Below are 25,186 nucleotides of genomic sequence, written 5' to 3' on the forward strand. Positions count from 1 at the left end.
GAAAAAGAGGGGACCCTGAGTGCAGCGATTCAGGGAAGGAAGGTGGTCGGAACAAGGGGAGGGGAAAGTGCTGTCAGCACTATGGATAGGCTGAACACAGAAAGATGAACTAGATGCTGCTTTTCCTTTTCACCTTACCCCACCTACACGACAGCTTTCTGATGTGCAGTGACTTAGGCAGATCATGCAGCAATGGCCTTCCTCATAGCTCTCCAGCGACACCATGAAAACATTCCTGCTGCAGGAGGGCTTGAGGAGAGAAGTTATTCATTTGTATTGCTGTTACACCTAGGAGCCCCAGTAATGGAGCAGAACCCTTTTGTGCCAGGGGCTGTACAAATACAGAACAAAAAGATGGTCCCTGCCCCAAAGAACCTGGTTGCTCCACCATTCACTGAACCCAGCAGACTTATGTCTACAGAGAGGAGACGAAGGCCTAGTCTGCGCCTAAGACTTCAGTATAGGCAGCCGCAGTGTCGGCTACAGCCACACCCAAGTACGGTGTAGGGACAGTTTTCAAAAGTAAGACCATGGGGTTTTTAAACTTTTTTTAAGGCAAAGTTACGATCAAATGTTAACGTACAACATTAGTACATATCGTACGTTACTTATTACTTATTCAGGATCAGGTGAATGTTCAAAGAACTAGGCTAAAGATTCTGGCTTGTTAGCTGGGGAGCCATCCTTTTGAGTGTGCTAAAAAGGGTGACCACATTTCTAAATACCGAGCCTCATTTGGCACTTCTCTTGTGTACGATCTTGGTGTGAAAGTTTTCCCATTAGAAGGACTGTCCCTATTTTACTAGACCGCAGTTCCATAGAAGAAGTCACATTTTTCCAATAATGTGCAATACAATAAAAAAAAAAATAAATAAATTAACATGTCATTCTCTTTTAAAATGTAAATCCTTCACTGGAACATTAAGTAAACAGGTCAGAGGATTGCTAGGAAGCTGGCATTTTATCATCAGATGAGTGTTCTTTAATAGCTTCCTCTCCAAAGCATTCAATTCCTGGACACAACCGCCACGTGCGTAAGTACATTCTCCTTTCCTTGCCAACCCCTCCAGCATAGCACCTCTTTAGTATCAAAAATAGGATGAATATTAACTGGAGTCAAATGCCATCTATACAGTAATATATAGTTTCGTTTTGAGCTACACAACTTGAAGATGTATATCCCCTTCCCAATACAGAGATCCACTCATCCAGATCAGTTTTTGTCCAAATCCCTCTCCCAGCTTTTCGTCTGGGTTGTTTTCTTAACATTTTTTTCAATCAAAATTGTATATATCTTAGAAATTACATTTTGTTCCAGCTTGCTCCTGGGTCAACTCCTCAAATGTGGTTAAAGGTCTAGATAGAGGTTTCTTGTATCCAGATTTCACAAAACGTTTGCCTGATAAATGTTGAAAATATGGGATCTTTTTATTACACGTCTCGGTAGGATTTAAAATCAGTACCCAGGAATTGCGGTCCAAACTCAGTAATCTCCGTTCTTCCCCACAACCTATAGTCACTGTGGTATTTCCTAAGGCTTTTCTGTAAGTGAGCTTTCCCTGGTGCACCTGAATCTGAGGTCTCTACTTTCTCAGATGATGTCCCCTTCCCCGGACTCCTTGCTATCCTCTCACCAACCCCACCCAGAACCTCTGAGTTGCACCAGATCCCACCTGCCGCTTTCTCCTGCAATCCCAGATCCCAAACAGTTGGGCCTGAAGCACTGAGGCCCTTCTCTCCTTACATCCCCTTGTTGCTATGGCTCTCATTCCCTGTAAACAAAGGGAAAAAGCCTCTGATTGGCTCCTGGTGAGGATGGTTGCCAGGCAACCCTCCAAAGCATGCTTAGCAACCACTAATACAAAAAAAAAAAAAACCCATACACAACCAACCACTCAGCAGTGGGAGGCAGAAACTCCGGAGTCAAGGAAGGAAGGTGGTAAGTTGCTCTGACTTGATTCAGTGTGAGGAGCCAGGTGCCATGGCCTTGCTGGGGAGTGGAGGGGATTCAGGAGCTGGGCTTTGTGCAGTGTGTCAGACTTCTCAGGCCTTGTACTTCAGCTGTACAGGTTTGTGCTTGGTTAACAACGTGTGTGTGTGTGTGTGTGACCAACCTCCCTTCTGTGTTCCTTGACTGTAGCACTAACCTCTCAGCCCAGACAGTGTGAAGCCGCCTCCTGCCTTTCTCTGGGGTTTTCACTATAATTTGAGCCCCTCCAACCTGTCCTGCAGCTCTGAGGCCTTTGTGTGGACTCTTCCCTCCCCTGCTCAAGGAATAGCACAATTCCCCCGCACCCAATGTGGTTTTATTACGAATCTTGCTTTTCATCCTTGCGGAAGAAGCCCCACTGGCGTTAGATGAACAAGCTGCTTGTGGTCAATGGCAGAATGCAGAGCCAAAGCCGGCCCTCAGTGGCACATGTCCCCATAATCTTTGAGTTTCTGCGTCCAGAGATTAGTCCCCAGCATGTAATGCTCCATTTACATCTGGAGTGGGTGCCCTCTGTTCTTTGGGACCTAGAGTCTCTGCAGACAGGCACTGCTCCCATCCAGGCTGAACATCATGTGTGAAGAGCTGTCGCCTTTGCAGGGCTGCACCTCTGTATTGAAGAGGGTGACTACAATCCTGCTCTGCTTCTGCAGAGTAGGTGCAGCATCAGGTCTCCTGGGCGGGTGAAGCATGAGTGGAACAGACTTTATTAAATCACCTTCTGAAGGAGAATCACAGAGACGCAGCATGTTAAATATCACAGGGAAGATCACTGCTGGGGCTGACTGTGTCCCCAGATCAGCAGCTGGGGGAGGTTGCCTGATGAGCCAAGGAGGCCAAGGACGTACCGGCTCATCACCAGGTAGTCCCAAGAAGGCACAGTGTCAAGAGGGGATGGTTGTGGTCGGGAAGCTTGTCCTGTCCTTTTCTGTGCTTTCCAACCTGTAAGGGCATTCGGATGGCTGCAGCGGCCAGGGCAGCCAGGCTATTCCTTGTTTCTCCATATCTCTGCTGTAGCGAGCCGCTGACCTTGGTGACATGGCCACGCTGAGTGTGAAGCCAGGACAGAGATTTTCAGTCCCAGACTGGCATACCAACGCTAACCTCATCTCTACGAACGCTGAGCGTCAGCGTTCTGCTTCCCATCAGATCAGGCAGGAAGCCAGGACTCTCCGTAATGAAACTAACAACCAGGTGGGCTTCCCAGCTGTTTCACTCCCCTTTTTGTTTGTAAAAACAGGTTTGGGGATTTGGGTGGGGGAGGAGGATGGAGGGATGTTAAAGATCTGGCTGGCTGAATGGGGTTGGAATGGGGAAGTTTGTCCTTTTTTCAACCTTCAGATCACTGAGGCGGACCTATGCCAGTAGTGATGGAGGGTTGTTTGGAAGTGATTGTTTAGTGTGAAATTAGCAAAGCCAGGTTGAATGCTGGGGGTGAAAATAATCTTCCAATAAAATTAGTTGTAACTTATAAGCTAATTTGATTTGGTCATGCTCTCACCCATTCTGTGTTCACCTTCTGCAAACATATTGTCAGATCAAGTTTTACCAGCAAAACTGGATTGAATATCCTGGAAAGTTTTTAAATTCACTTCTGTGCACATTCATTCCAGAAATCTGATCAGAACAGCTACTTTCATCAAGTCATGGGATAGAAACCGTACCATCTGACCTGTGACCAATCACAGCTGAGCATAGAATCATAGAAAATCAGGGTTGGAAGGGACCTCAGGAGGTCATCTAGTCCAACCCCCTGCTCAAAGCAGGACCAAACCCAACTAAATCATCCCAGCCAGGGCTTTGTCAAGCCTGACCTTAAAAACCTCTAAGGAAGGAGATTCCACCACCTCCCTAGGTAACCCATTCCAGTGCTTCACCAGCCTCCTAGTGAAAAAGTTTTTCCTAATGTCCAAGCTAAACCTCCCCCTCTGCAACTTGAGACCATTACTCCTTGTTCTGTCATCTTCTACCACTGAGAACAGTCTAGATCCATCCTCTTTGGAACCCCCTTTCAGGTAGTTGAAAGCAGCTATCAAATCCCCCCTCATTCTTCTCTTCTGCAGACTAAACAATCCCAGTTTCCTCAGCCTCTCCTCATAAGAACAGAGCTTAGGTTTTGGAATCTGAATAGCAAGGCGCAGGGTGAACAAAACTTGTGTGAAATTGTCAAACTTTGAATGAATGAATCTGAGAAAATCCCAATCTCGCTTTGTTGAGTAAGGCCACTTCTACACTAGCACTTAGGTTGGCAAAATATGTCGCTCAGGAATGTGAAAAAAACACACCCCTGAGCGACCTAAATTTTGCCAGTATCAGTGGTTGTGTGCACAGCGCTATGTTGGCAGGAGAGCGGCTACTGCTGCTCATGGAGGTGGTTTTATGATGTCGACAGACGAGTGCTCTCCTGTCGACACAGAGCGGCTACGCGAGTGCAGCTGTGCTGCTGTAGGCTCGCTAGTGTAGACATGGCCTAAGTTCTTTGCTGTGATTTAACTACTCATATCTCCTAGCTCATTTATTCCGTTTTTAAAGCCAAAAGGGACCATACCAATCATTTAGTCTGAGCTCCTTCACTAACGACTGGAACAACTTACCTAGGGAGCTGGTGGATTCTCCATCACTTTCAGTCTTTAAATTTGTTCCTGGGCAACAAATATTTGTCAATGGACTCTTCAGACTGGAAAGATCCAACAGCGGGAAGTTGAGGCTACACAAATCCAGACTGGAAATAAGGCTCATGGTTTGAACAGTGAGTAATTAACCACTAGAAGGATTAACCAAGGGCTGTGGTTAATTCTCCATCACTGGCAATTTTTAAATCGAGTGGATTTTTTAAAAAGATGTGGCTGATAGTTCAAAAGGAATTATTTTGGGGACTTCCTCTGGCCTGTATTGTATAGGATGTCAAACTGCATGACCACAGTGGTCCCTTCTGGCCTTGGAATCTGACTCTGTAAGTCTGGGTGTCTTTCACAATCTCCTATGGCTCAAACAGAAGTCATAGGCTTGATGCTGAAGTTTTTGGGGGAAGTTATTTGGCTTGCATGGGGCAGGAGATTGGACTAAATGATCACAATGGGACCTTCAGGCCTTACTCTGTGAATCTGCGCTTTGCTGCTGGGCCTTCCATGGCATTTGGACTGGAGACCCACTGGCACCATATGTAAGAATCCTATTGCTAGGCCAGAGAGCCATGTTATGGCTTAGTCCCCTTCCCAGTTGGGCAGGTACCTACATAATGAAAACCACCAAACTAATTGACAACGATTGGCACACCGGTTACAAGGTGGAAGCTCACAGACGGAATTTAAGGCACAATCGGATACGGCAAAGTAACTGACACTGGGGGTTATTTATAGAGAGCAGTAAATGTGTAAAAGGCAAGAGGGGTGATGAGATAATGTAACTGCTACACTCTCCTTTTCCTGCTCTCCAGCTCCTCTCTCTACTGAAGCACAAGTCACAGTCTCCCCCCAACATCCCCCCCAAAGGTATTAACACTGCGTTAAACCTCAGAGCTATACTATACATAACCTGGAATGCAGGTGTTAACAGTTCCCAGTCAGCTGCAAAGAGAGACAATTCCTTAGTAAACAAACCAAACATTTAATACACAAACCCCCTCATTGTAAATAGCGTGTGTGGAATAAATTAGGAACAACTTTTAGACAAATGCTATTCGCCAGTAAACCTGTAGGGGTTCTTTGTACAGATTTCTCCATTTTGCTGCTGTTCCATATATTTCAGTGTGAGGTTTGACGGACCTTTTATAGGGGGAGCTGGAGACAGCTCTGTGGACTCAGCAGCAATTACAGTTCCCAAGCCAATACTCAGCTGTCTCCTCAGTTTCCAGCTGGATTGGGAATCTGCAGCCTGGATCCCAAGTGGTGCAGTTACTGGGACGCAGCCCTCACTGCGGATACGTCTCTTTGTTTATGTTGGACAATAGGAAAAACTTCCTAACTCTCAGGGTGGTGAAGCACCGGAATAAGTTGCCCAGGGAGGTTGTGGAATCTCTGTCACTGGAGATTTTTAAGAGCAGGTTGGACAAACACCTGTCAGGGATGGTCTAGATAATGCTTAGTCCTTCCTTGAGTGCAGGGGACTGGACTAGATACCTCGCAAGGTCCCTTCTAGTTCTACAATTCTATGATTCGTCCTGCACTGATCAGCTGTGGAGTCCACACATCTATCTCCAGCTCCCCTCTTTGGAACCTTTTCCCTCTGAGCTCCGATTAGCTGAGCTGTGAGAAGATTGCTGGCCCTCAGCGGAAACCCTTGCTCTGCACAGCTTCAGAAGCAGCTACTGTGCATGTCTAATAACGGCCACACCCTGGGCTCTTCGAAGTTGCCCGCTGCTTTCTGTATGCTTGTGTCCTCCCCACTGCCCCTCTCTTTATCTTTGGACTTGTATAAAAAAAAACAAAACTAAGGCTGCAGTATAAACGTGGGTTATAACTGCAAATGGCAGTTGATCTTCTATTCTAAAATAGATTTGCAATGTCCCCTGACGTGCTATTTACCTTCGTCTAATGCTTCAAGGTCTTTGTGTAAGTTTTTGCAGCACCCTAGGAACTCCGTGAATAAATCTATCTTGTATTCCCCATTGGGATTGTTGCTTCTGGAAGACCAGCCTAGTCTTGCTTTTAGAGAAGTCCTTGGCACAATTAATAAACGACAGCTTACAGGAGGTGAAATCATCCATACGCACTGATTTGTAGGTGTGCAAATATTATAATGGGGACTCTAGGTTTGATGCTCTTGTGATGTATCTTGTGTAGTTATTTACATTAGTGCATTAGGTGTCATATACTGTGCTACCAAAACAAATGGTAGGACTTTGCACTGGTAAAAAATGCAGGGCAATGAATAAGCAGGCCCCTGTCACGTGGTGAAATGCACCCTCAGTCGTCACAATTTCAGCTACAAACATTAAAATGGAAACGGTGTCTCTTCTAATTCCAGACACAATGGGATGAGCATGACAACAGAACACGACTCGCTGAACGTATCGACAGTGTGAACAGATGGAAGGAGACCTTGGACAAATGCCTCACAGACATAGACACTGAAATTGATGCCTTAGCCAAAGTACGTTGGGAAGACAGATGGCTTAAACTCAACATATGCTCTTAATACGTGTGACTTTAAACAACTAAGGCCCTGATTCTGCAATGAGCTGTGCATGGACCGACTCCTTTGTGGGGCTTGGCACCAGTGCTCTGAGCTCAGTGCAGGATCAGGGCCTTAAATTGCTTTCAGGAAAACAAACCCACTAGCTTCAGTTCCCATCTGAATTGAGGCAATGCATAGTGCTGTGTGTTTCATATAGTCTGTCCTCTCTTTTTCTAAAGCTCTGGGGGGGAACATACCAATACATTAAACACTAAAATAAAAAAAAAGGGAATAATAAGTGGGTTTTTAAAAATATTAATTTAGGAGCTCAACAATTTTAGGCAAGAATAATTAAAGTTGTCTTTATTTGACACCTCTTTTAAATTAAATTTAAAGTTGGCATCTTTTTTACCGTTAGAATCAGGAGTTTGTGTCTCTGTATTGAGCACAGTTTTCATAAAGGCTAAATCTATTTTGTGTGTTTCTCCTGTGCATTGCCAGTGACCCGTTGCGGGATCACAGGCAAGCTGCATTCTCTTGTGCCTGTGTTTTCCCATTTGTGAAATGGGGATCGAGCTCCCATAGTGGTGGGCCAGACTATTTGCAAAGTGCTCAGAGGTCCTTAACGAAAGGCATAATGCCAGAGCTGTGATTAACTGCAAATGGGAAAGCATTTCTGGTCCCATCGGACTTTGTGGTCTCCAATGGGGAGAAGTCTCTCTGATCCTTTCGCTGCAAAAACCCTGTGAGATAGTTGAGTGTGACCATAGCTGCTAGCTTAGCCTCTGAACTGCAGGCCCTATAGACAGAGGCAGGCAGCTGGAGCACATTGCACCCAGTAGACTGCAGCAGTGAGCCACTCGCTACAAGGTTTAAAAGCTGCTTCCAGAGGTGGCTAGGAGGAGGCCATCACGACGGGAACAGGTGCAAGCATTCCCCAAAGACGGGACCGCATCCCTAATCCGAGCTGCCTTCTCCCCACCAGATGAAGGAGGCAGCGGAACGTGCACTGCAGGCCAAGAACTTGCCTTTGGACGTGGCAATTGAGTGCTTGACACTTCGGGAGAGCCGCCGAGTCATTGACGTGGTGAAGGACCCCGTGGAGGACGAGCTGCACAAGGAGGTGGAGGTGATCGACGGAGCCAAGAGAGATCTGCAGCAGAAAGTGAGCGAGGCCTTTGAGCAGCTCTGGTGAGTCGAGCAGCCAAGCTCGGGGTGGTTCCCCCCCACGCCGGTGACTCCAAATCGTCTCTCTCTGTATGGGGCTTTGGGCTATAAGGGGGCACCCCTGCCTCTGGACTGGCCAGCGTCCGAGCAGAGAGCATGCTCTGCGGCGACACAGGCAGTGTTACACGTGTCAGCGTCTCATGGCGATGCCCCATAGCGTCCTGTGCCAGAATGGGCCCGTTAAGAGCTAATATTGGAAGTGCTGCTGGAATCGTGGCATTTATGAAACAAGGGAAGGGGAGGGAACAAGTGTGGCAGCTAAAGGGTGGGCCTGAGCTTTTGCCTAGTGGTTTTGGGGTCCCAACTTGAGACACCTGGCAGGTACCTGATTCTCAAAGGAGGGGGCTTAGCACTTCCTGAAAATCCAGGCCTCTCGAAGGCATCTCATGCCCCAAAGCACAAGCCTCTTTCAAAACCTTACCCTGCAGTGCCCAGCCTGCTGGGTGCTATGCCCTGCTGGGTCACTGCCTTACAAGTCACTGAACTTCAGGCACACGTGGGCAGCTGGTTCAAGGGGCAGCTAGAGCTGCACCACAGAGTAAGGGTGGTCCCCGTGGAGGGTCCCACAGGGCCAGCCTGGTGCTATAGAATCTCACCATTTATTTATTTTAAAAAAAGCCCAATCAAGTCTCTAGCCCCCACGGTTCCCAAGAAAGCTTTGAAAAAGTGAACCGATTTTAGAGCAGTTGGACGGCTGGTCTCTGACTCACTGTCTCTGTAACTTCGGATGGACGAGGAGCTGTGTCTGTCTGGCAGCCCATGTCTGAGCCAGGTTTACAGTATCTGCTCGGTCTGCCAAGGAGATAGTGGAACAGACAGTGAAAATCTAACACCTTTTTCAGCCTGCTGACAGGGACAAATGCAGCTTATCCTACTCCTTCTTTGGCAGCCTCTTGCAGGAAGCACGCCAGCAGCTCAACTTCGATCACCGGGGGAAAATGGAAGCACTGGAGATAGACCGGGTCTGTTCCTCCCTCAACGTCAACTCTCCCAACATCTCGTTCAAGGTCAATCCAACTCGGGTCCCAACTGGGTAAGGGAAAACCAGCCTCCTTGTGGCCAAACCCAGGCTGTTTTAACCTTCATGCTGATGCTGGAAAGACTTGGGACTCTTGAGTTTCTGGTGCCTCGTGGAAATAACTGACTCAATTAGCAGACAGCCTGGCCTAGAGTTTAAAACACCAAGAGCTGGATTCAGAGCTGTCTTACTGGCTCTGCTGCTAGCAATGAGTGATATCAGATACGGTACTTAGAGAAGCAATCCCTCCCTTTCTCCATACTCCCAGTGATTGTTGTTACCAATAACCATTGGTCCTTCCCAAGCACCCTCCCTCCACATGAGTGTTTCAAAGCTCTTTGTGGGCACACGCGAGCCTCACAACATCCTTGTGATGTGACGTAATAGCATCCCCATTTTATAGAAGGGGAAACTGAGGCACAGAGGGGGAAGAGAATCATCCAAAGTGTCCCAGCAAGTCAATGACAGACTTGTGGTGAGAAACCAGGAGACCTGCCTCCTGTCCCCTGTTGTAACCACTAGACCATGCTGGTTTCACAGTGAAGGTAATGATCAGAATACCCAAGGGATGGGGTAAATTCTCCATCTTTTGGAGCCTTTCAATCAATGTTTGGATATCTCAAAAGATGTTGGGCTCGATGCAGGAATCCCCAGGTGTGATTCCCTGGTCTGTGTTGTGCAGCAGGTCAGAGGATGATCACAGCGGTCCCATCTGGCCTTGAAATCTGAGTCTCTTTGCAATTGTAGAAAGCTTTTCCACCTTGGCATGGAGAGGTTTCTTCCAAGCTCTCTCTTGCAGTCACTCAGCTTATTGCCCAAGGCATGAGTTTAAACAGCCTGTCCTGTTGGGCGCTCTTGGCATTCTAGATCAACAACGCCTCAGCAGTGGGACCAGTACAGCCAGTACAACAAAGACCGAGCAGAGGCGGAAATGAAAGCCTCCACTGAGCTGCGGGAAGCAATAGCGCTCACCATTGCTCAGGTAAATGAATCAGCCATCACCGATGCAGAAGCCATCGGTGCCGTTAATAGATGTTAAGCCGGGTGGTAAGTCATGTGTTCCCCAGTGGGGATGGCTGGGTGAATGCAGCCTGCTTCGCAGCTTAGAAACAGGCGGGGGTTACGCTGTGCCTTTTGGGGTATGTGGTGCTGCTGGTTTGTGGGAAGGGAAGTTTCCTTTGGCTGTCAGATGACTGCTGTTTCCTGAATAGTGATTTTAAAAAAGGCAAACGTGCCTCACTAGATTATTCCTTGGCATCATGAGCATTTCGCAGCTCTCTACTGATCTCACAGGGCGTCTGCCTTGCCCCAACGAGCAGAACACAGACTCGGAACAGTCTGGCACGGAGAGCGGTGTAGGAAGGATATGGGTAGAAGTGGTTTTGGAAGACGAGGCGGAGGTCTGTTGAAACGTTGGGGGATGTGCCAGGAGGCAGTTCCAGGCATAGGGGGCGCTGTTGAGAAGGCCCCAGTAACTGAGTTATTGTTTCCTTATACTCCTCTGTCTGCCTATCTCTGCATCTCTCTCTTCTTTGGGGGCAGCTGGGACTGTCTGTTGGTTCTGTCTCTGTACAGCCCCTAGCGCAGTTGGCTTCTGGGTGTTTTGACCAGACAAATAATAATGAGCGTTGGGGTGATGAAGGGCACAGGGAGACTGTAGAGGAGCATGGGAATGGGCAGAAGAAAGCTGAGGTCATGCAAGGCCCTGAAAGTGAGGGCTGTGTGTTATGGAGGGAGCAGAGTAATTGCTTTAACAGTGCCGGGGAGACACCTCCTAGAGGCACATGCACAACCTTCAACCTGTTGTCTCTCTAGACAAACAACGAGCTGGAAGCTCAGCGGGTGGCCACGGAGTTCGCCTTGCGGAAGAGGATCCGGGAGTTTGAAAAAGCCTACGACGAGCTGAAATGGCAGGAGAAGAACGTAAATTTCTGGCTTGTTTTCTTCACTGCCAAGCGCCCTTGAGTGAGATTCTATCTTCAGAGCGTATCTCTTGCAAGTAACACTGATGGCATGAAATGCTTCCTTGCTGCGGTTCAGCACACCCCAGTGCAAGAGGCATTTCTGATGGAAACCTCTTGGTACATCCACTCCCAGGCACAGTGATGCCTGGTCCACACAAACTGAGCAAGCTGTGTTTAACCCTATTTGAGCAGAAGTCCTTTAGTCCTTGTTTAAAAACCATTTCCAGCCTGGTAAAACCCCAGAAAACCTGGAGCCTTCTTGAGCACAGCTGGTTCCCTATCTAGATCTCATGGGAATTTCCAGAGTACCCACTTTGAGTGCACCCTTACTAAACTGGACAGCTGTAAGTGCAAGATGGGAATAATCCCTTGTGCTGTGTGTGTTAATCCTCAGACCTTAGAGGAAATTGCTGAGATGGAAGAGGACATCCGACGCCTTGAGGAAGATCTCAGGAAGAAAATGTGGGATCTGAAACTCGCACACACTCGCCTGGAGACCCGGACTTACCGCCCCAACATGGAGCTGTGTTGGGATCAGGTACAGATGATCCTGTAGGCTGGGGGTGGGGTGGGATGGATACTAACCTGGCATTCCTGTTGACCGTGAGGGATTTGAGGTTATGAGGGTGGAACCCTAGATAGAGCTTCAGTGGCTCCGAAATGATCAGACATGTTTAGGTGTGGACTGAATGGAGACTAAAAGATGAATAAAAAGGAATCCACCACACGGTGTGAGTTAAAGCATAGAAACAAAGTGGGGAGGTGGGCAAAGGGAAGGGGACTTGGGGGAACCATAGCAACTAGCAAAAACCAGTACCGGCTCTGCTAACCCTTATGGCCTGTTCCTGACTCGTAGGTGCAGTATGGGTTGACTGATGAGGTCCATCAGCTGGAAGGCACCATCGCCGCCCTGAAGCAGAAGCTTGCGCAGTCACAGTATGTTCCTACGTGGTTTGGGAATTACCCATCCAAGACAGAATAATGATGTTAACAAGCACCAGAAGGCTTTGTAACGTTCTGACCTGCAGCACTCCCTGCTCAGAAACAGGGTGCTTCATTGGAGCTGTGTGGGGAGCTCCAGAGTGGACAGCAGGGGGCACTGCAGTGCAGGAGGTCAGACTTAGATGATCATAATGGTCCCTTCTGACCTTAAAGTCTACAAGTCTGAGGTCAGAAACAGGGTGCCTCATTAGGGGGAGCTCCGGAGCGGGCAGCACGGGGAGCTGCAGGTCAGGATTGGCAGAGCTGGTGTGGGGTGGGGTGACTACACTTACAAAATTATTGAAGGGTGGGGGGAAATAGAAATAGAAATGCTGCCTTGGGTTTGTTAGGTTCCCATGGTCGTGTCTCTTGTGAGCTGCATTCCAGCAGCAGCATGTGGGCTTGCTATTAAAGAGACCTGAGCAATAAAGTACAACGTGCCAGGAACTTCCCCTGTAGCTCTGGTGTGCGTTAGCTTGAAGGCAAAGGCAAAAGCTGTGCTGATTTTTGTTGTGGTGAGAGAGCAGAAAGCTGATTATTTGTCCTCAATGACAGGAGGCAAGTTCAGTGGCGCAGATGCACCCCTGACTCCCTAACTTCTGCTTTTCCCAGGGATGCCCTAGACGCTCTCTATAAACACCTGTACCGCATCCAAACTGATATGGGCTACAAAGCAAACTCCCTGATGCTGGACAACAAGTGCATGGACAGCAGGAGAAAACTCACAGTGCCCGCTGAGAAATTTGTGCCAGAGGTTGACACCTTCAACCGAACCACTAACCGTACCCTCTCCCCCCTGAAGAGCAGGCAGCTGGAGCTGGCTTAATCCACTGGGAACAGCATTGGGCAATGGAGCCACCCTGAAGATAAAACTCCTAGAGACTCAGTTCTGTACCAGAGAAAGCTGACATCTGTGTTGTGTTAGATCAATGTTATTCTCCTGCCCCCTAAATTGTTTTATAACTGTCTGTCTGTCCCCTTGCATGATTTGTGTAGCTTCTTGCACTCCAAGGAGCATTATAAACAATAAAGTCTGTCCCCAAGAGCACTTGTCATCTGACAGCGTTGGAAGCGTTTTACAATGATTGAATCCATGTGGGCTCTCTGGTGTTTTAAGTTCTTTAAAGTGCGGGACTGTGCTCTGAAAAGGAACTGTGTAACCGTGGTACCTCTCCAGATCTTCTTACTGTGCTGACAGATTCAGATCTGCCCACTTTAATGTTTAAAATAATGTTTTGGGTTTTTTTCCCCTCTTTCTTTTAGCCCTGCAGAGCCAACACTGCTACAAACGAGGGAGCTGGAGTCCACTCTGGCTCGTGTGGCAACAGACTTGTTAACTAAGAGCTAGTTGCATAGTCACTGTGGACCCTCAGTTGTTTGTATCCCAGTAGGACTCACTCCTCATGTGCTAGGTCCTGTTTACACATCCAAGAAGACACAGTTGCTGCACCAGAGAGCTTGCAATCTGTCCTTGTCGTTCTTGTGAAATTGGGATCAGCATTTGGCCTGCTTGGCTGTCTGGCTCACTCTTTATCACCAGTATGAAATGTGTTTATGGGGTGTGCCCGTGCAGATGCTACAGCAGTGGGCCCTGTAGAAAGGAACCCAGCTTGATTTCCAAATGCCACGGTGAGTTTGCAGGACTGGAGGTTAGGGGAAAACCAACATCTTCACACCTGTCAACTAGGGCTCAACTTGGGCAGGTTCCTGGCATGTCTACCAGCCTGCGGTTTTTCATAGTGGCTGTTGTCTTCCGCTCTAGACTCTTGAACATTCATTTTATAACAAGTCCTGTCTACCCTGAGCTTTCTAGCCACAGTGAGGGGGTTGTACAAATCCCTCGTGTAACAGTACAGGTATAGTATTGTAAAGACCCACTTGTACTTTGCTTAGATTAGGCGCTTGCACTACTGCAGCTATACTGGTGGCTAAAAACCCAGGCTCGACAAGGCACCAGTCTCGGCTCCCTGGGGCAGCACAGGAAACCTTTATACCAGGGACCCAGCTATAAACGAATGGAAGGTTGGCGGTGGTAGGCTGCAGCCAGCCTGAAGTGAAGGCTCTGAGGGGTATGAACTGCCCCCGTTCTCAGCTGCTGTCACCTCTCCAGCCTCATGAGATTTACATAGCGCTAGTGCCAATTTCCAAGTATGGAGGGAAAAGGAAGGGCAGGAAGTTAGGTGCTGCTGTGACACCTCCTCTCCCTGCAGGCCCAGGCCCAGGCCCCAGCCTCCTGCTCTGCCCCTCCCCTAGGCCTCCACCCGCCAGTTCTGCCCCTAGGGTGCCAGCCCCACCACTCCCAGGCAGTGGCCCCGCCCCCATTTCTTCCAGATCCTAGCCCCGCCCTCCCCCAGGGTGCCAGCCCCCTCTCCATAGCCCCACCTGCCCCCACACCCCAGCCAGTGGCCCCGCCCCATTCCTTCCAGATCCTAGCCCCGCCCTCCCCAGGGTGCCAGCCCCTCCCCATAGCCCCACCTGCCCCACCCCCCCCCAGCAGTGGCCCCCCCCCATTCCCTTCTGGATCTAGTCCGCCCTCCCCCAGGTGCCAGTCCTCCCCATGGCCCTGCCCCCATAGCCCCGCCCCTGTTCATCCCAGGCCTGGCCGCGCCCCGGCCGGAAGAAGATGGCGGCGGCGCTGGCGGGCGGGTCGCTGGGCCGGGTCGCTGCGCGGCTCCCGCCGGCCCGGGGCCGGTTCCGGGGCTGCCTGGCCGGGGCGCTGCTCGGGGACTGCCTGGGCGCCACCTTCGAGGGCAGGGACGTGGTGCCGCTGCCCGAGCTGCTGCGCCACCTCCGCGGCCTGGAGCCGCCGGGCCCGGCCGGGGGCAGCGGCGAGGAGGCGGATGGCAAAGGTGGGGGCCGGGGGGGCTCGCGCACACTGTCCCCGTTCACCCTGTCCCGTCCCGTCCCCGGGAGCCTGAATCCCCGCGGACCCTGTCCCGTCCCCGGGAGCCTGAATCCCCCGCGGACCTTGTCCCCCGGGAGCCTGAATCCCCCCCCCCGCGGACCCTGTCCCGTCCCCCGGGAGCCTGAATCCCCGCGGACCTTGTCCCCGGGAGCCTGAATCCTGCCCCGGTCCCTGAATCCCCCGGACCCTGTCCCTTCCCCACCGGGCGCCTGAATCCCCACCGGGAGGCTGTCCTGCCCCGGGTCCCTGAATCCCCCTGCTCACCCTGTCCCGTTCCCCCCGTCCCTAAATCCCCCCGCCTGCATACCTTGTGTTCTCCCCCGGGGGTCCGACCCCCCTCCCGCGCACACTCTGTTCTCCCCCGGGGGTGTGAACCATGCAGCCCAAACTGCCCCAGGTTAGTGGCTTTCATGCAGGAGGCCTGTGGGGGAGAGAACTTTTTTTTTTATTTTTAAGAAAAAGAACCTGTCACTTGAAAACTGCCCCCAGTTGGTGCCGGCCGGGGGGCCTCAGGTGCAAGGCTGGTACCTGGAACCACTTTGAATTCATTCTTTTGAAATAATTAGATTCCACGTTGACTGTGTTTCTTTCATATTAATCCCAGGTCACTGGTCTTGTTTCTCTTACTGACACCGCCACCTAGGGTGACCAGACAGCAACTGTGGAAAATCGGGACGGGGGGGTAATAGGAGCCTATGTAAGAAAAAGACCCAAAAATCGGGACTGTCCCTATAAAATCGGGCCATCTGGTCACCCTACCGCCACCTAATGTATTACGGGTGAAGGCATGTTCCTCCCCTGCTGTAGTTCATGAAGTTGCTCCTCTGCAGTCAGTGACCATTTTTAATCTCTCCCAAGGCCTGCTAAGAGAGCTGAGTGTCTGGAAATACAGCCAAGTCTTTTACACTCCAGATTCACAGAGAATTCCCCTGGCAGTAGAGAAATGGGATTGGGATTCTAGTGGAGCAATAGGACCTCTTGGTGTTTGGATGATCATCTGGTATTTTTGCCTTCTCTTTCAGAAATGCTCTGCTACACAGATGACACAGCCATGGCCAGGTGTGTGGTGCGGTCCCTGCTAGCCAAGGGAGAATTTGATGAAGTTGATATGGCCAGGAGGTAAGGAGTTGCAGTCAGCACAACAGGGAGATCTGTGTTGCTTTTGCAAGTGATAGTGAGTGAAAGCTAAGCAGCCACTTTGAGCTGTTCCCGTTCAGACTGAATTCCTCTGCACTTTCCTGGACTGAAGTGGCCGCCTATTTGTGTGGAGAGACTAAAAAGAGCAGTGGCCCCAGTGCTGCAATTTGGCCTGTGCCTGCAGGGTTTGTGCCATCCTAGATTCTTATTGACTTGAGTGGCATCTCAAATCTGATGTTGAAACTAAACAGGGGGGACACTGGCAATGTAACGCTTGTGTTGTAAGCAAACAAGTTGGTATAGTTTTGTTATTAAAAGCACTTCAGTTTTTCAGAATTATTCCCTTTCTAGTTTACTTATTGCTCGGTATGCCGTTTCCTTTTTTACGCTTCCCTGAGTTTTGGGCAATGAAAATCTTTGAAGTCAGATTGTTTTATAGTCCGTTTCCCATTCAGATACTTGGTGCTGAAGCGTTTGGGTTTCAAATGGTGAGAGGCAAAGGTTTAATTGTTTAAAAACTGTCTCCATTGGACTTGAACAAACAATATTTCTGCCTGCCTGCGACTAGGAAAAATGTTTCCAATTATTTTTTAAAGTATATCTTAAAACATCAAAAAGTCAAGAGCTGAAACCAGTAATTTCCACAAATAGATGTAGTCAGTACAACCACATGGTCCAACCTCTGTTATCCTCATCCGCCCAGGTCTTTGGGGCAGGGATTTTTCCTCTTTCTACAGCACATATCTGTACAGCACCTAGTGCAGTGGGGCCAGGATACTTGCTGAGGTCTCTGGATGTTACTCTGATGCAAAGAATAATAAGGCTTTATAAAAGCCTCTTTCAAAAAAAGATTTTAGTAGCAGAGCCAAATGTAAGTTGAAACTGTCGCTTTCCAGTGTGTTTTTTCTAATTCCTATGTAATTGCTGCTGTTTTACCTTTGGCAGATTTGCTGAGGAGCACAAGAAGGAACCGGATCGGGGCTATGGGATGGCCGTCGTCAAAGTGTTCAAGAAACTTCTGAGCCCCAAGTGCAGTGATGTGTTTGAGCCAGCCCGAGTGCAGTTTAATGGGAAAGGCTCCTACGGGAATGGTGGTGCTATGAGGGTAGCAGGCGTTTCGCTGATTTACCCCGATGTTCAGGATGTGAAGAAGGTGCATTACAGGGAGGTTGTTCAGGCACTGGGGCTCCCAGATCTCTGCTGATAGGATTTGGTGATTGTCTTTCACTCTGGTTTCCTAATTATTTTTTTTTTTTTATCCGCAGTTTGCGAAGCTCAGTGCTGAGTTGACGCATGCCAACTCACTTGGCTATAACGGAGCCATCCTGCAGGCTCTGGCAGTGCACCTTGCCTTGCAGGGAGAGCTCAGTCGGGAAAGCTTCCTGGAGCAGCTGATCGGCCACATGGAGGATGTGGAGGCAGATGATAAATCTTTGGCTGATGCAAGAGCGTAAGTAGGGCTCAGAGAGTTGCACTGTGTCCTCCATATGGAATTTGGTCTAGTTCACAGCAGTGTCTTTCTCTTGACTCTGTACGGCTGTCTACCTAATGCCTCATAGATTGCATTCTGTCCTCTCTCTCGATGCTATTCTGTGCATGGGAAGTGTGAGATTTTCCTTCATGTCATTAGGCTGTGTTTTGATTTTAGCTGCATGGCTTTTCCTGTGACTGGGGTACTCATATGTTTGAAAATACAGTCTCCTTGCCTCTCTCTAGAAGCGGCCTGCTTCTTGCCACACACTCAGCTGCCATGAGCACATCTCCCAGTCTGTCCTGGTGTGAATGTCCTCGGAGTGAGGAATGAGAAATTCCTCCAGGTTCCGTTTCCCTCTGCCTCTCCCCCTCAGTCCAAACCAGTCCCTTTATGGAGTGGAAGAGTGTGGTTGTGATTCATAAAAGCCATCTAACTGGTTGAGATATTGCTCTGCTGGCTGCATGCTGTTATGTCTAGCTTCTCTTCCTTGTCCCATAAGCAATTTGTGAGACTTCAGTTTGTCCTTTCCCATATCTGGCTTTTCCAAGAGAGTTGACTTGCTGCAGACTGGTAAGATGGGTTCTTTTCTCTCCTCTGAAGCCCTCATTCATTCATTTCAGTTTGACGTGCTCTCGGAACAGCTTTGCTTTGAGGTTCTTGCTCGTTCTCCGCATGTGTACAGGAGGTCTTGATAGTCATGGCCATGGTTCAAACACCTGGAAATGTGGGAAGATTCACTCCTATAGCCACATATACATAGCCACTAATGTTTCTTTTTTTCAGAAAGTCTGCGTCCCTGGGAGCCCTCTGTTTGGACACCTCTTCATAGGCTGGGTTGTATTAGATCAAATCATGCAGATTGCTCTCTGGTGGCAGGAAGGGAGAAGTCACCAGAGCAGAGCATTTGTTACATTCCTGTCTCTTGTCTCCAGGATGGGTTTTGAAGAATTACCATTTTCAAGGCGTCTTAAGAAGATCAAGGAATTTTTGGAGCGTAGCACCGTTCCAAAGTCAGATGTATTGCTTGAGTTAGGTAAGCACCTTTCTTCCTACAGGGATTCAGGAAAAGCCATGGGGCAGGGCCAGCTTAGGGAGCCTGTGGTTAGTGCTTTCCTGGACTTCTGCCTCTTGCTCACCAGACCAGCGGGGGGTTGGATGTGTTGCAAAAACTGCATGTTCAGCCCTGTGGAAAGAGTAAGTATGTGACCCGCTCTGCAGTGACTCCCTCCACGAGGGCAGCCTATCTTTCCAAGAGAATAATAATGCCGAATTTTCCAAGATCTCATCTTAATGACAGTCCATCAGTCAGATCTTCCTTCTGGACACCAGGCAACCCAGTGATGTTACAGGTTAGGACTGTGCATGGGCATAGTTGGGGGCATGTTCCCTGACTGGAATGGTAGTGGGGTGCTGATCGGGAAAATGACAAGCGGAGAGCACGGGATGGAAAGAAACTTGCATAGCATCTACTCACACTTCACCTGGCTTGAACCAGCCATATTAGAGTTTGAAATTGGCAATAAGATGAGCTCATGAACTAAAGGGAAGGGATTCTGTTGTGGAAGGTTAGAGATGTAACAGTCCTGCTTTGTCGCTGAATTTGGTTGGTTTCATTAACAGGAAATGGCATTGCTGCTCTGGAGTCTGTCCCCACTGCGATTTACTCCTTCTTGCGCTCCATGAAATCTGACCCAGATATTCCTGATCACTACAACAACCTACAGAGGGTCATCATCTACTGTATCTCGCTGGGTGGAGACACAGATACCATAGCTACCATGGCTGGAGCCATTGCAGGAGCTTATTATGGGGAAGAGCAGGTACCCCCATGCTGGGAGCAGAGCTGTGAAGCTTTTCAGGAGACGGAGATGCTGGCAAATAGCTTGCACAAACTCTACTGCCAACGACTTTGAGCCACAGAAGTGGTGTCTTGTGCCAAGGTTAAAGCGATTGTCTACCTCTGCCTCACTGATCAGATCCATAGCAAACGGGTCCACCTTGTCTTTAATGATCTGTAACCTGTCCAACCCCAGAATGGCACTTGCTGTCATCTGTCGCATGGTAGAAGTGAGACTTGGACCTTGTTTTTCTGTTACAATTGATCTGGAGGTTGCTTGCACAGAGAGCTTTGGACGATGGAATTCGTTGTCCCACCAAAGCACAGAGGCAATATCTGGTTTCTGATGAGATTTCTGCTTCTTACCGAGGCCTCTCCTGTCAGTGTCTCGTTCTGTCATACGACTTGTCCAAGCTTCAAGTGGGGTCTAAATCCAGGAACCAGCTTCCTGTCATCCGTTTCCAGATTCCACAGACTTCCATTCAGATGTTCACAGCCTAACCTTCAGGAAGCACTTGGGTTGTGCCGTACCCATAATGCGATTCTTTTGTCATCTTTACTCTCTGTGTTACACCTGTGCTTAACTCCTTAAACTTTCCATTGCCTTATGCACCAGACTGCGACCTTCCAGAATGCTGCTCTTGCTCTGGTTACTCTCTCTCCTCCCAGTGCCTAATCTGGGCTGTGCTATCCTTGCACCCCATTCTGCACACCTGGTGTCCAGTGCATGTGGCAAGGTCACTAGTAAACCAGTGAGAAGAGATGTAGTAAAACCTAGTGGTACCTTAGGTCCAAATCTTGGACATATTGAAGTCAGTGACAAAAATCCGATTGACTTCAGTGGGAACAGGCTGCAACTCTAATTGCTTTCAACCTCTGGCACCTGGTTGGGATTGTCTAAAAGTGGACAGAAGGGCGGTTTCAGTTGAGAATTCACTTCTGTTAAGAAAGGGCTCATGTACTAGGAGACCGTGCAAATGGTAGAAGATGTATTAGAAAACAGTGTTCTGCAGTGGGATGTTTAAAAACGTGCCCAGTCAAGCAGGCAGAGAGGAAATGATCTGAGTCTGTATGCAAGCTGAATTGTGTAAATAATGTGTTTTGAAATGTCTATAGTAATTACAGAAAACAAAGAAATAAAAACCATCCTGTTTGCAGGCAGCTACCGTATGGAAATGAGTGTAAATCCAAATATTCCAAAGATTTTACTAAAACTGGGAAGTGAACACATTACTAATAGGGGGCTTATTTCCTGCTGATGTCAGCAGAAAGTTGTTGCTGTGTACATGTGAACAATCTGGTTGTAATTGGGTTATTCCTCACCTTTCCTGTACTTTGCTTCCCCAGAGTACCAATCTATTGCATGAAGCTTTAATGGATTTTCCGTGTATACACATGACTATTTGTCCTATACATATGTGGAATTATGGGCCCACTGTATTTACAGACTGTGCTGCAGATCTGAGAAGTAAAACATCATATCTTATATACTTTAAGAGATTCTGCAAGAGACTTCAGAATTTTCAAGGAAGACATTTAAAAACAAATTTTCTGTTTAAACTGATCTTGTTTTTCTTTTGAATGGAAAGAAGTTGTGGAGCTTGCACAGGGTAGCTTTTATAAAGTCTAGCTTTTCCTAAGATAGGATTGGAATGTGTTTTTCTTAAAAGTAATCCAGTCACTTAGGATCATTGAAGGAAAATACAGGAACGGTGGCTAATTATCAAAGTAAAGGAGTTGTGTTGCATAAATCAGTCATTAGCCTGGAGACTTATTTGACCTCAGCCTCTTTAGGTAGCAAACTAAAGTTTGGACGACTTGGACAAAGAGATGTTCTTTATACGTGCGTCTCCTATGGAGCCTTTCCTAGCCGGGGTAGAAATTCCTGGCCATTCAACTGTAGCTGAACTTGGAACCCAGTAGGGAAAATCTTTATGCATATTTGCGCAGACTAATTGGACTGGAGCCTGTTCTCCAGTGGTGGTGTGTAGGGATGGGAGTTTCCTGTGTGGAAACCTTGTGAATCAGTGGCAGGCTCTTGAAGTGTTGCAGTGAAAACGACAGCTCAGCTGCAGAAGGCCTTGGTCATCTTCTGTGTCGCCTTTCACAGCTCTGCCAACCAGATCCTGGTCTTTTTCCTGTGTCCATTGACGTTCATGCAGAGCACAATTCATCTACTGGTAAAAAGCTCAGCGCGCTTCAGCCAGAGCAGATGCTAGTCCGCTGGCAGCATTTCCCATTTGTCCAAACACCAGGCTCCCGGCAAAGAAACTGCACTCAGACTTGTGTAATGCCTGTGATGATGAGTCAGGAACATCACTGGAGCTATGGTTGATGGGCTGAGTAAGGGCCGTGGTTTTCCTGTTGTGTTGAGGCACCATTTATAAATCTGGCTCCATTACTTCCCCAGAACCTTCCTGTCTGGGCTCCCCACATTCTTATTGGAGCTTTTGAGGCTTCCCCAGTATCAAATTTCCTCTGCAGTCACCTCCTGCAAGCTGCAGTCTACTTAGCTGGAAAGTGCCCAGTGGGTGTCACCTGTAGTTTGTAATTTGCCAAGCCCGGCTCCACCTGTGAAGCTGGGAAACTGCATGAGACTGTTGGGTCTGTTGGCAGGAGCAGAAAGATCTGTGCCCTCTCCTTGATTTCTTTGTTAGAATATTGCAGACAGCTTTGAATTTTAGCACTGCTAGTTATTCCAGTGCCGAGGGCATTTAGCCTTTACCCTGTATTAAGTGCAAAGGTGTTTGTGCTGACGCCATCCCGGGGTGGGATTTGGGAATGATCCTGATGGCGTTTTCCCAGATCTTGCCTCGGCAGTTAGAACAGTTCTGAAATTAACCCTGCTCCCATCTCCCTTCACGACTGATTTTCGCCTTTACTGAGCAGCACTGGGGGAGGGTGCAGAACTAGTCCGAAGTGCACTAATGAGGTGGTAATTTTACAGTAATTTTACTGCACTTTAAATGCCACCTTTGGGCTTTATTGTATGTAATTCTATTTAGAGTTTTACCCCCTGCCTGTATATTGCCATTTATGGGGGCAGCCAACCCCTAGTGAGGCTAAATTACAAGGGGAATCATAGGAAAAGTTTAGGCTATTCTTCTCCCTGCCCCCCCCCCCCCACTTTTGTCTTCTTTCAAGACTCAGTCTGCAACTGCTTTGCTATGGTTTCTTAGTAATGTTTCTCCGGAAAGCAGGATGAAAACATTTCCAGGTCAATTAGTGGCATCTTGTGAGGAGCTGGGCCTCCTGCTTCATTTGCAGTAAGTTTAATTCTTGAAATCTGCTGTAAAAACTGTTCTCACAATGGCTGCTTTTGTTTACAAGCAGTGAATGGTGAGAGTGTCATGGTAAAAGTGGGTAACGCCTGTTAACAATAGAGGGAGTTCAGTGCATCAGTTGTACCGTGCACTGAGTGGCAGTTGCATGCCCCCAAAGTATTTCAGTGCAGGAGTTTTTGCTCCAGAGTTTTGCTTGTAGAAAATACTTGCAATAAGGAGCAAAGGGTGGAAAGGAGTCAACTGCTGGAGCCTTGCTGCTAGAATCAGTTCAGATTAGTTATTCTGTCTAGTGCACCAAAAGTGTTCTGGGAGTATTAATAAGATGCACCAAGACAACAATTTCTCTTACACTCCTAAATGAAACAAGGTTTAAAGGGACATGTCAACTTAAAATTCACATTTCTGCCTGGAAATGTTTCACTGGCTATAGTTAACATTCCCAATTAGGAGACCTGAAAGAGATCACTTAATATTTTTTCCTTCTTTGTTTCCTAAAATAAGGGAATGTGATTATAAAAGCACAAGAAAATAGCAGTCAGGGGACTCAGAGGCAGGGTGGTATCTAAAACTACTTTTAGTGATTTTTTTTTAATTGACTAGCTTTCAAAATGTTATTGCTTAAAACAAAACAACCTTCCCCCTCACCCCCACCCCCACAGAAAACAAACTGATGGAATCAATGATGCTTAAAGCCCAAAGAACTGAGCTGCATTCTCACCGGCTTCTTTTTACGGGGAAGAAGGTAAATGGGTAGCACAGTCCGTATACATATTGGAATTTGTTATGGTGTTAAGGGTGGTCATAACCAGCTAGCACAGTCTGGTATTCTCCATAGTTTTGGGAAGCTTGAATAGAAACTCTGCATTGTAACTTAAAATTCCTGTCTCCTTCCCCATTGTAGAAGGCACGTGTGCTGCTCTCTCCTTGAGAAGGAGCTTGGGAGTGATGGGTGAGCTCCTGGCTTTGGGTTCATTTTTAATTTCTAGCAAAACCCCATTTTTCCAGGCAAGGAAACTCCAGCATGCACTCCTGTGCCTGAAATTTCTCAACATAACAATTGCCAGGTAGAAGAGGGAAAAAATGTTGCAATATTTGGAAGGCCCCAAATTTCACCATCTTCCTTTAAGGAACTGTGGCAGTGAGGCAATGTGGGCTAAGTTTTTTCCTGTGTTGATCAGGGAGCAGGATAGATGCTATCTCCTATTACCATTCTCTCAAGCCAAGTCTGAGTTGAGTGGGCAGCCTGGAGGTGACAGGCTTTGAATGAAAGCTGATACCCTCAGCCTATGCCAGTTGTGCGACCACATTCCAGTTCCTAGGGGACAGTAACTTACATTACCAAAATTAACCCTCACCTTTGCCACCAATCCCTCCACTCAATGGCAGTCTTAGCAGATAAACCATGGCCTGAATGGGCTATGAAGGTTTAAGTACCCATTCCTCTGGGTGCACACTGGTGGGGTGTTGCAGGGAAACCTGTTTCACTGCCAGTGACCAGGATATGTTCCTGTTGCATGAAAAGAAGGGAGACTTCTGTATCTAAGCCTGTGCATATTACAAAGGAGAGCTCGTAGCTACGGCAGGCAGGATGAGCTGAGACCTATGATTATGACCAGACTTATACAAGGGTATTTCAGAAGTGGTACTTTGAATACAGAAGCTTCGTCTTGTGGTTTGGGTGCTGGCTGGGCTGCTGCTACAGAAGGTGTGGGGTCAAATGTGAGCTCTGATGTAGACTCCTTGGGTGAGCCATGGACTATTCCCGTGCCTCGTCCCCAGAACAATGGGGCTATTAATCTTTCCTTCGCCTGTTCAGACTGTAAGCTTGCGGAGCAGGGGTTGTCTCTTACTATGTGTAGGTGTTCCAGCAATACAAATACATCATAATAGGACAAAGGCACAGCTGAGATGATCTTTTATACAAGAAGTTTTATTGATGTTGTGTCAATACAATCAAGTACTGTAGTTTTAGTTCTGAAGAGGCCAGTTTCCGATCACAATCAAAGAGAAGGCATTTTCAACCAATTTTACTATGACAGACAGTGCATGTAATAGGTATTTTTACAAAACTAAAATCCTCTATATACTAGGTTAGAAAAGAAGATACTAGAGGCAAACTTTAAAAAAAAGTAAGAATTTGTATATAAAAAATGCACACTGTAATGTAGTTTTCATAGTTAAAAATTGACAAACTTCATTCATCCCAACCATTTTTTGTATGTGTGTGACTGATACCAACATCCCAAGCACTCAC

The 25,186-nt window shown here is 48.0% G+C and overlaps 2 protein-coding genes across 5 annotated transcripts; both read left to right on the top strand.

Annotated features, from left to right (window-relative positions):
* The first annotated feature begins 38 nt into the window (after nt 1-38).
* TEKT2 (tektin 2) lies at nt 39-13,355 on the top strand. 3 transcript variants are annotated; one of them, XM_039511176.1, is made up of 10 exons: nt 39-45; nt 3,008-3,184; nt 6,956-7,081; nt 8,091-8,296; nt 9,222-9,365; nt 10,218-10,332; nt 11,166-11,273; nt 11,709-11,852; nt 12,171-12,250; nt 12,908-13,355. In XM_039511176.1, exons 2-10 carry the CDS (start codon nt 3,029-3,031, stop codon nt 13,119-13,121), a joined length of 1,293 nt encoding a protein of 430 aa, XP_039367110.1. In that variant the 5' UTR covers nt 39-45; nt 3,008-3,028; the 3' UTR covers nt 13,122-13,355. The 3 variants fall into 3 exon arrangements, with proteins under 3 accessions (XP_039367110.1, XP_039367109.1, XP_039367111.1); XM_039511175.1 differs by lacking the exon at nt 39-45 and adding an exon at nt 1,822-1,939; XM_039511177.1 differs by lacking the exon at nt 39-45 and adding an exon at nt 2,732-2,852.
* A 1,531-nt stretch (nt 13,356-14,886) lies between these two features.
* ADPRS (ADP-ribosylserine hydrolase) lies at nt 14,887-21,402 on the top strand. Of its 2 annotated transcripts, none has more exons than XM_039511620.1 (6): nt 14,887-15,144; nt 16,223-16,319; nt 17,283-17,490; nt 17,603-17,787; nt 18,744-18,844; nt 19,432-21,402. In XM_039511620.1, exons 1-6 carry the CDS (start codon nt 14,919-14,921, stop codon nt 19,722-19,724), a joined length of 1,110 nt encoding a protein of 369 aa, XP_039367554.1. In that variant the 5' UTR covers nt 14,887-14,918; the 3' UTR covers nt 19,725-21,402. The 2 variants fall into 2 exon arrangements, with proteins under 2 accessions (XP_039367554.1, XP_039367555.1); XM_039511621.1 differs by having other exon boundaries at nt 16,223-16,259.
* The last annotated feature ends 3,784 nt before the right edge of the window (nt 21,403-25,186 follow it).

Source organism: Mauremys reevesii, linkage group 23, assembly GCF_016161935.1.
Source record: "Mauremys reevesii isolate NIE-2019 linkage group 23, ASM1616193v1, whole genome shotgun sequence".
Lineage (NCBI taxonomy): Eukaryota > Metazoa > Chordata > Testudines > Geoemydidae > Mauremys > Mauremys reevesii.

Excerpts from the sequence above, each read along its gene's own strand:
- TEKT2 (XM_039511176.1), top strand. The coding sequence starts at position 3,029 with ATGGCCACGCTGAGTGTGAAGCCAGGACAGAGATTTTCAGTCCCAGAC. Across the intron at positions 8,297-9,221 it reads GAGGCCTTTGAGCAGCTCTG|CCTCTTGCAGGAAGCACGCC; the intron begins GTGAGTCGAGCA and ends CTTCTTTGGCAG. Across the intron at positions 12,251-12,907 it reads CAGAAGCTTGCGCAGTCACA|GGATGCCCTAGACGCTCTCT; the intron begins GTATGTTCCTAC and ends TGCTTTTCCCAG.
- ADPRS (XM_039511620.1), top strand. The coding sequence starts at position 14,919 with ATGGCGGCGGCGCTGGCGGGCGGGTCGCTGGGCCGGGTCGCTGCGCGG. Across the intron at positions 15,145-16,222 it reads CGAGGAGGCGGATGGCAAAG|AAATGCTCTGCTACACAGAT; the intron begins GTGGGGGCCGGG and ends CTTCTCTTTCAG. Across the intron at positions 17,491-17,602 it reads ATGTTCAGGATGTGAAGAAG|TTTGCGAAGCTCAGTGCTGA; the intron begins GTGCATTACAGG and ends TTTTATCCGCAG.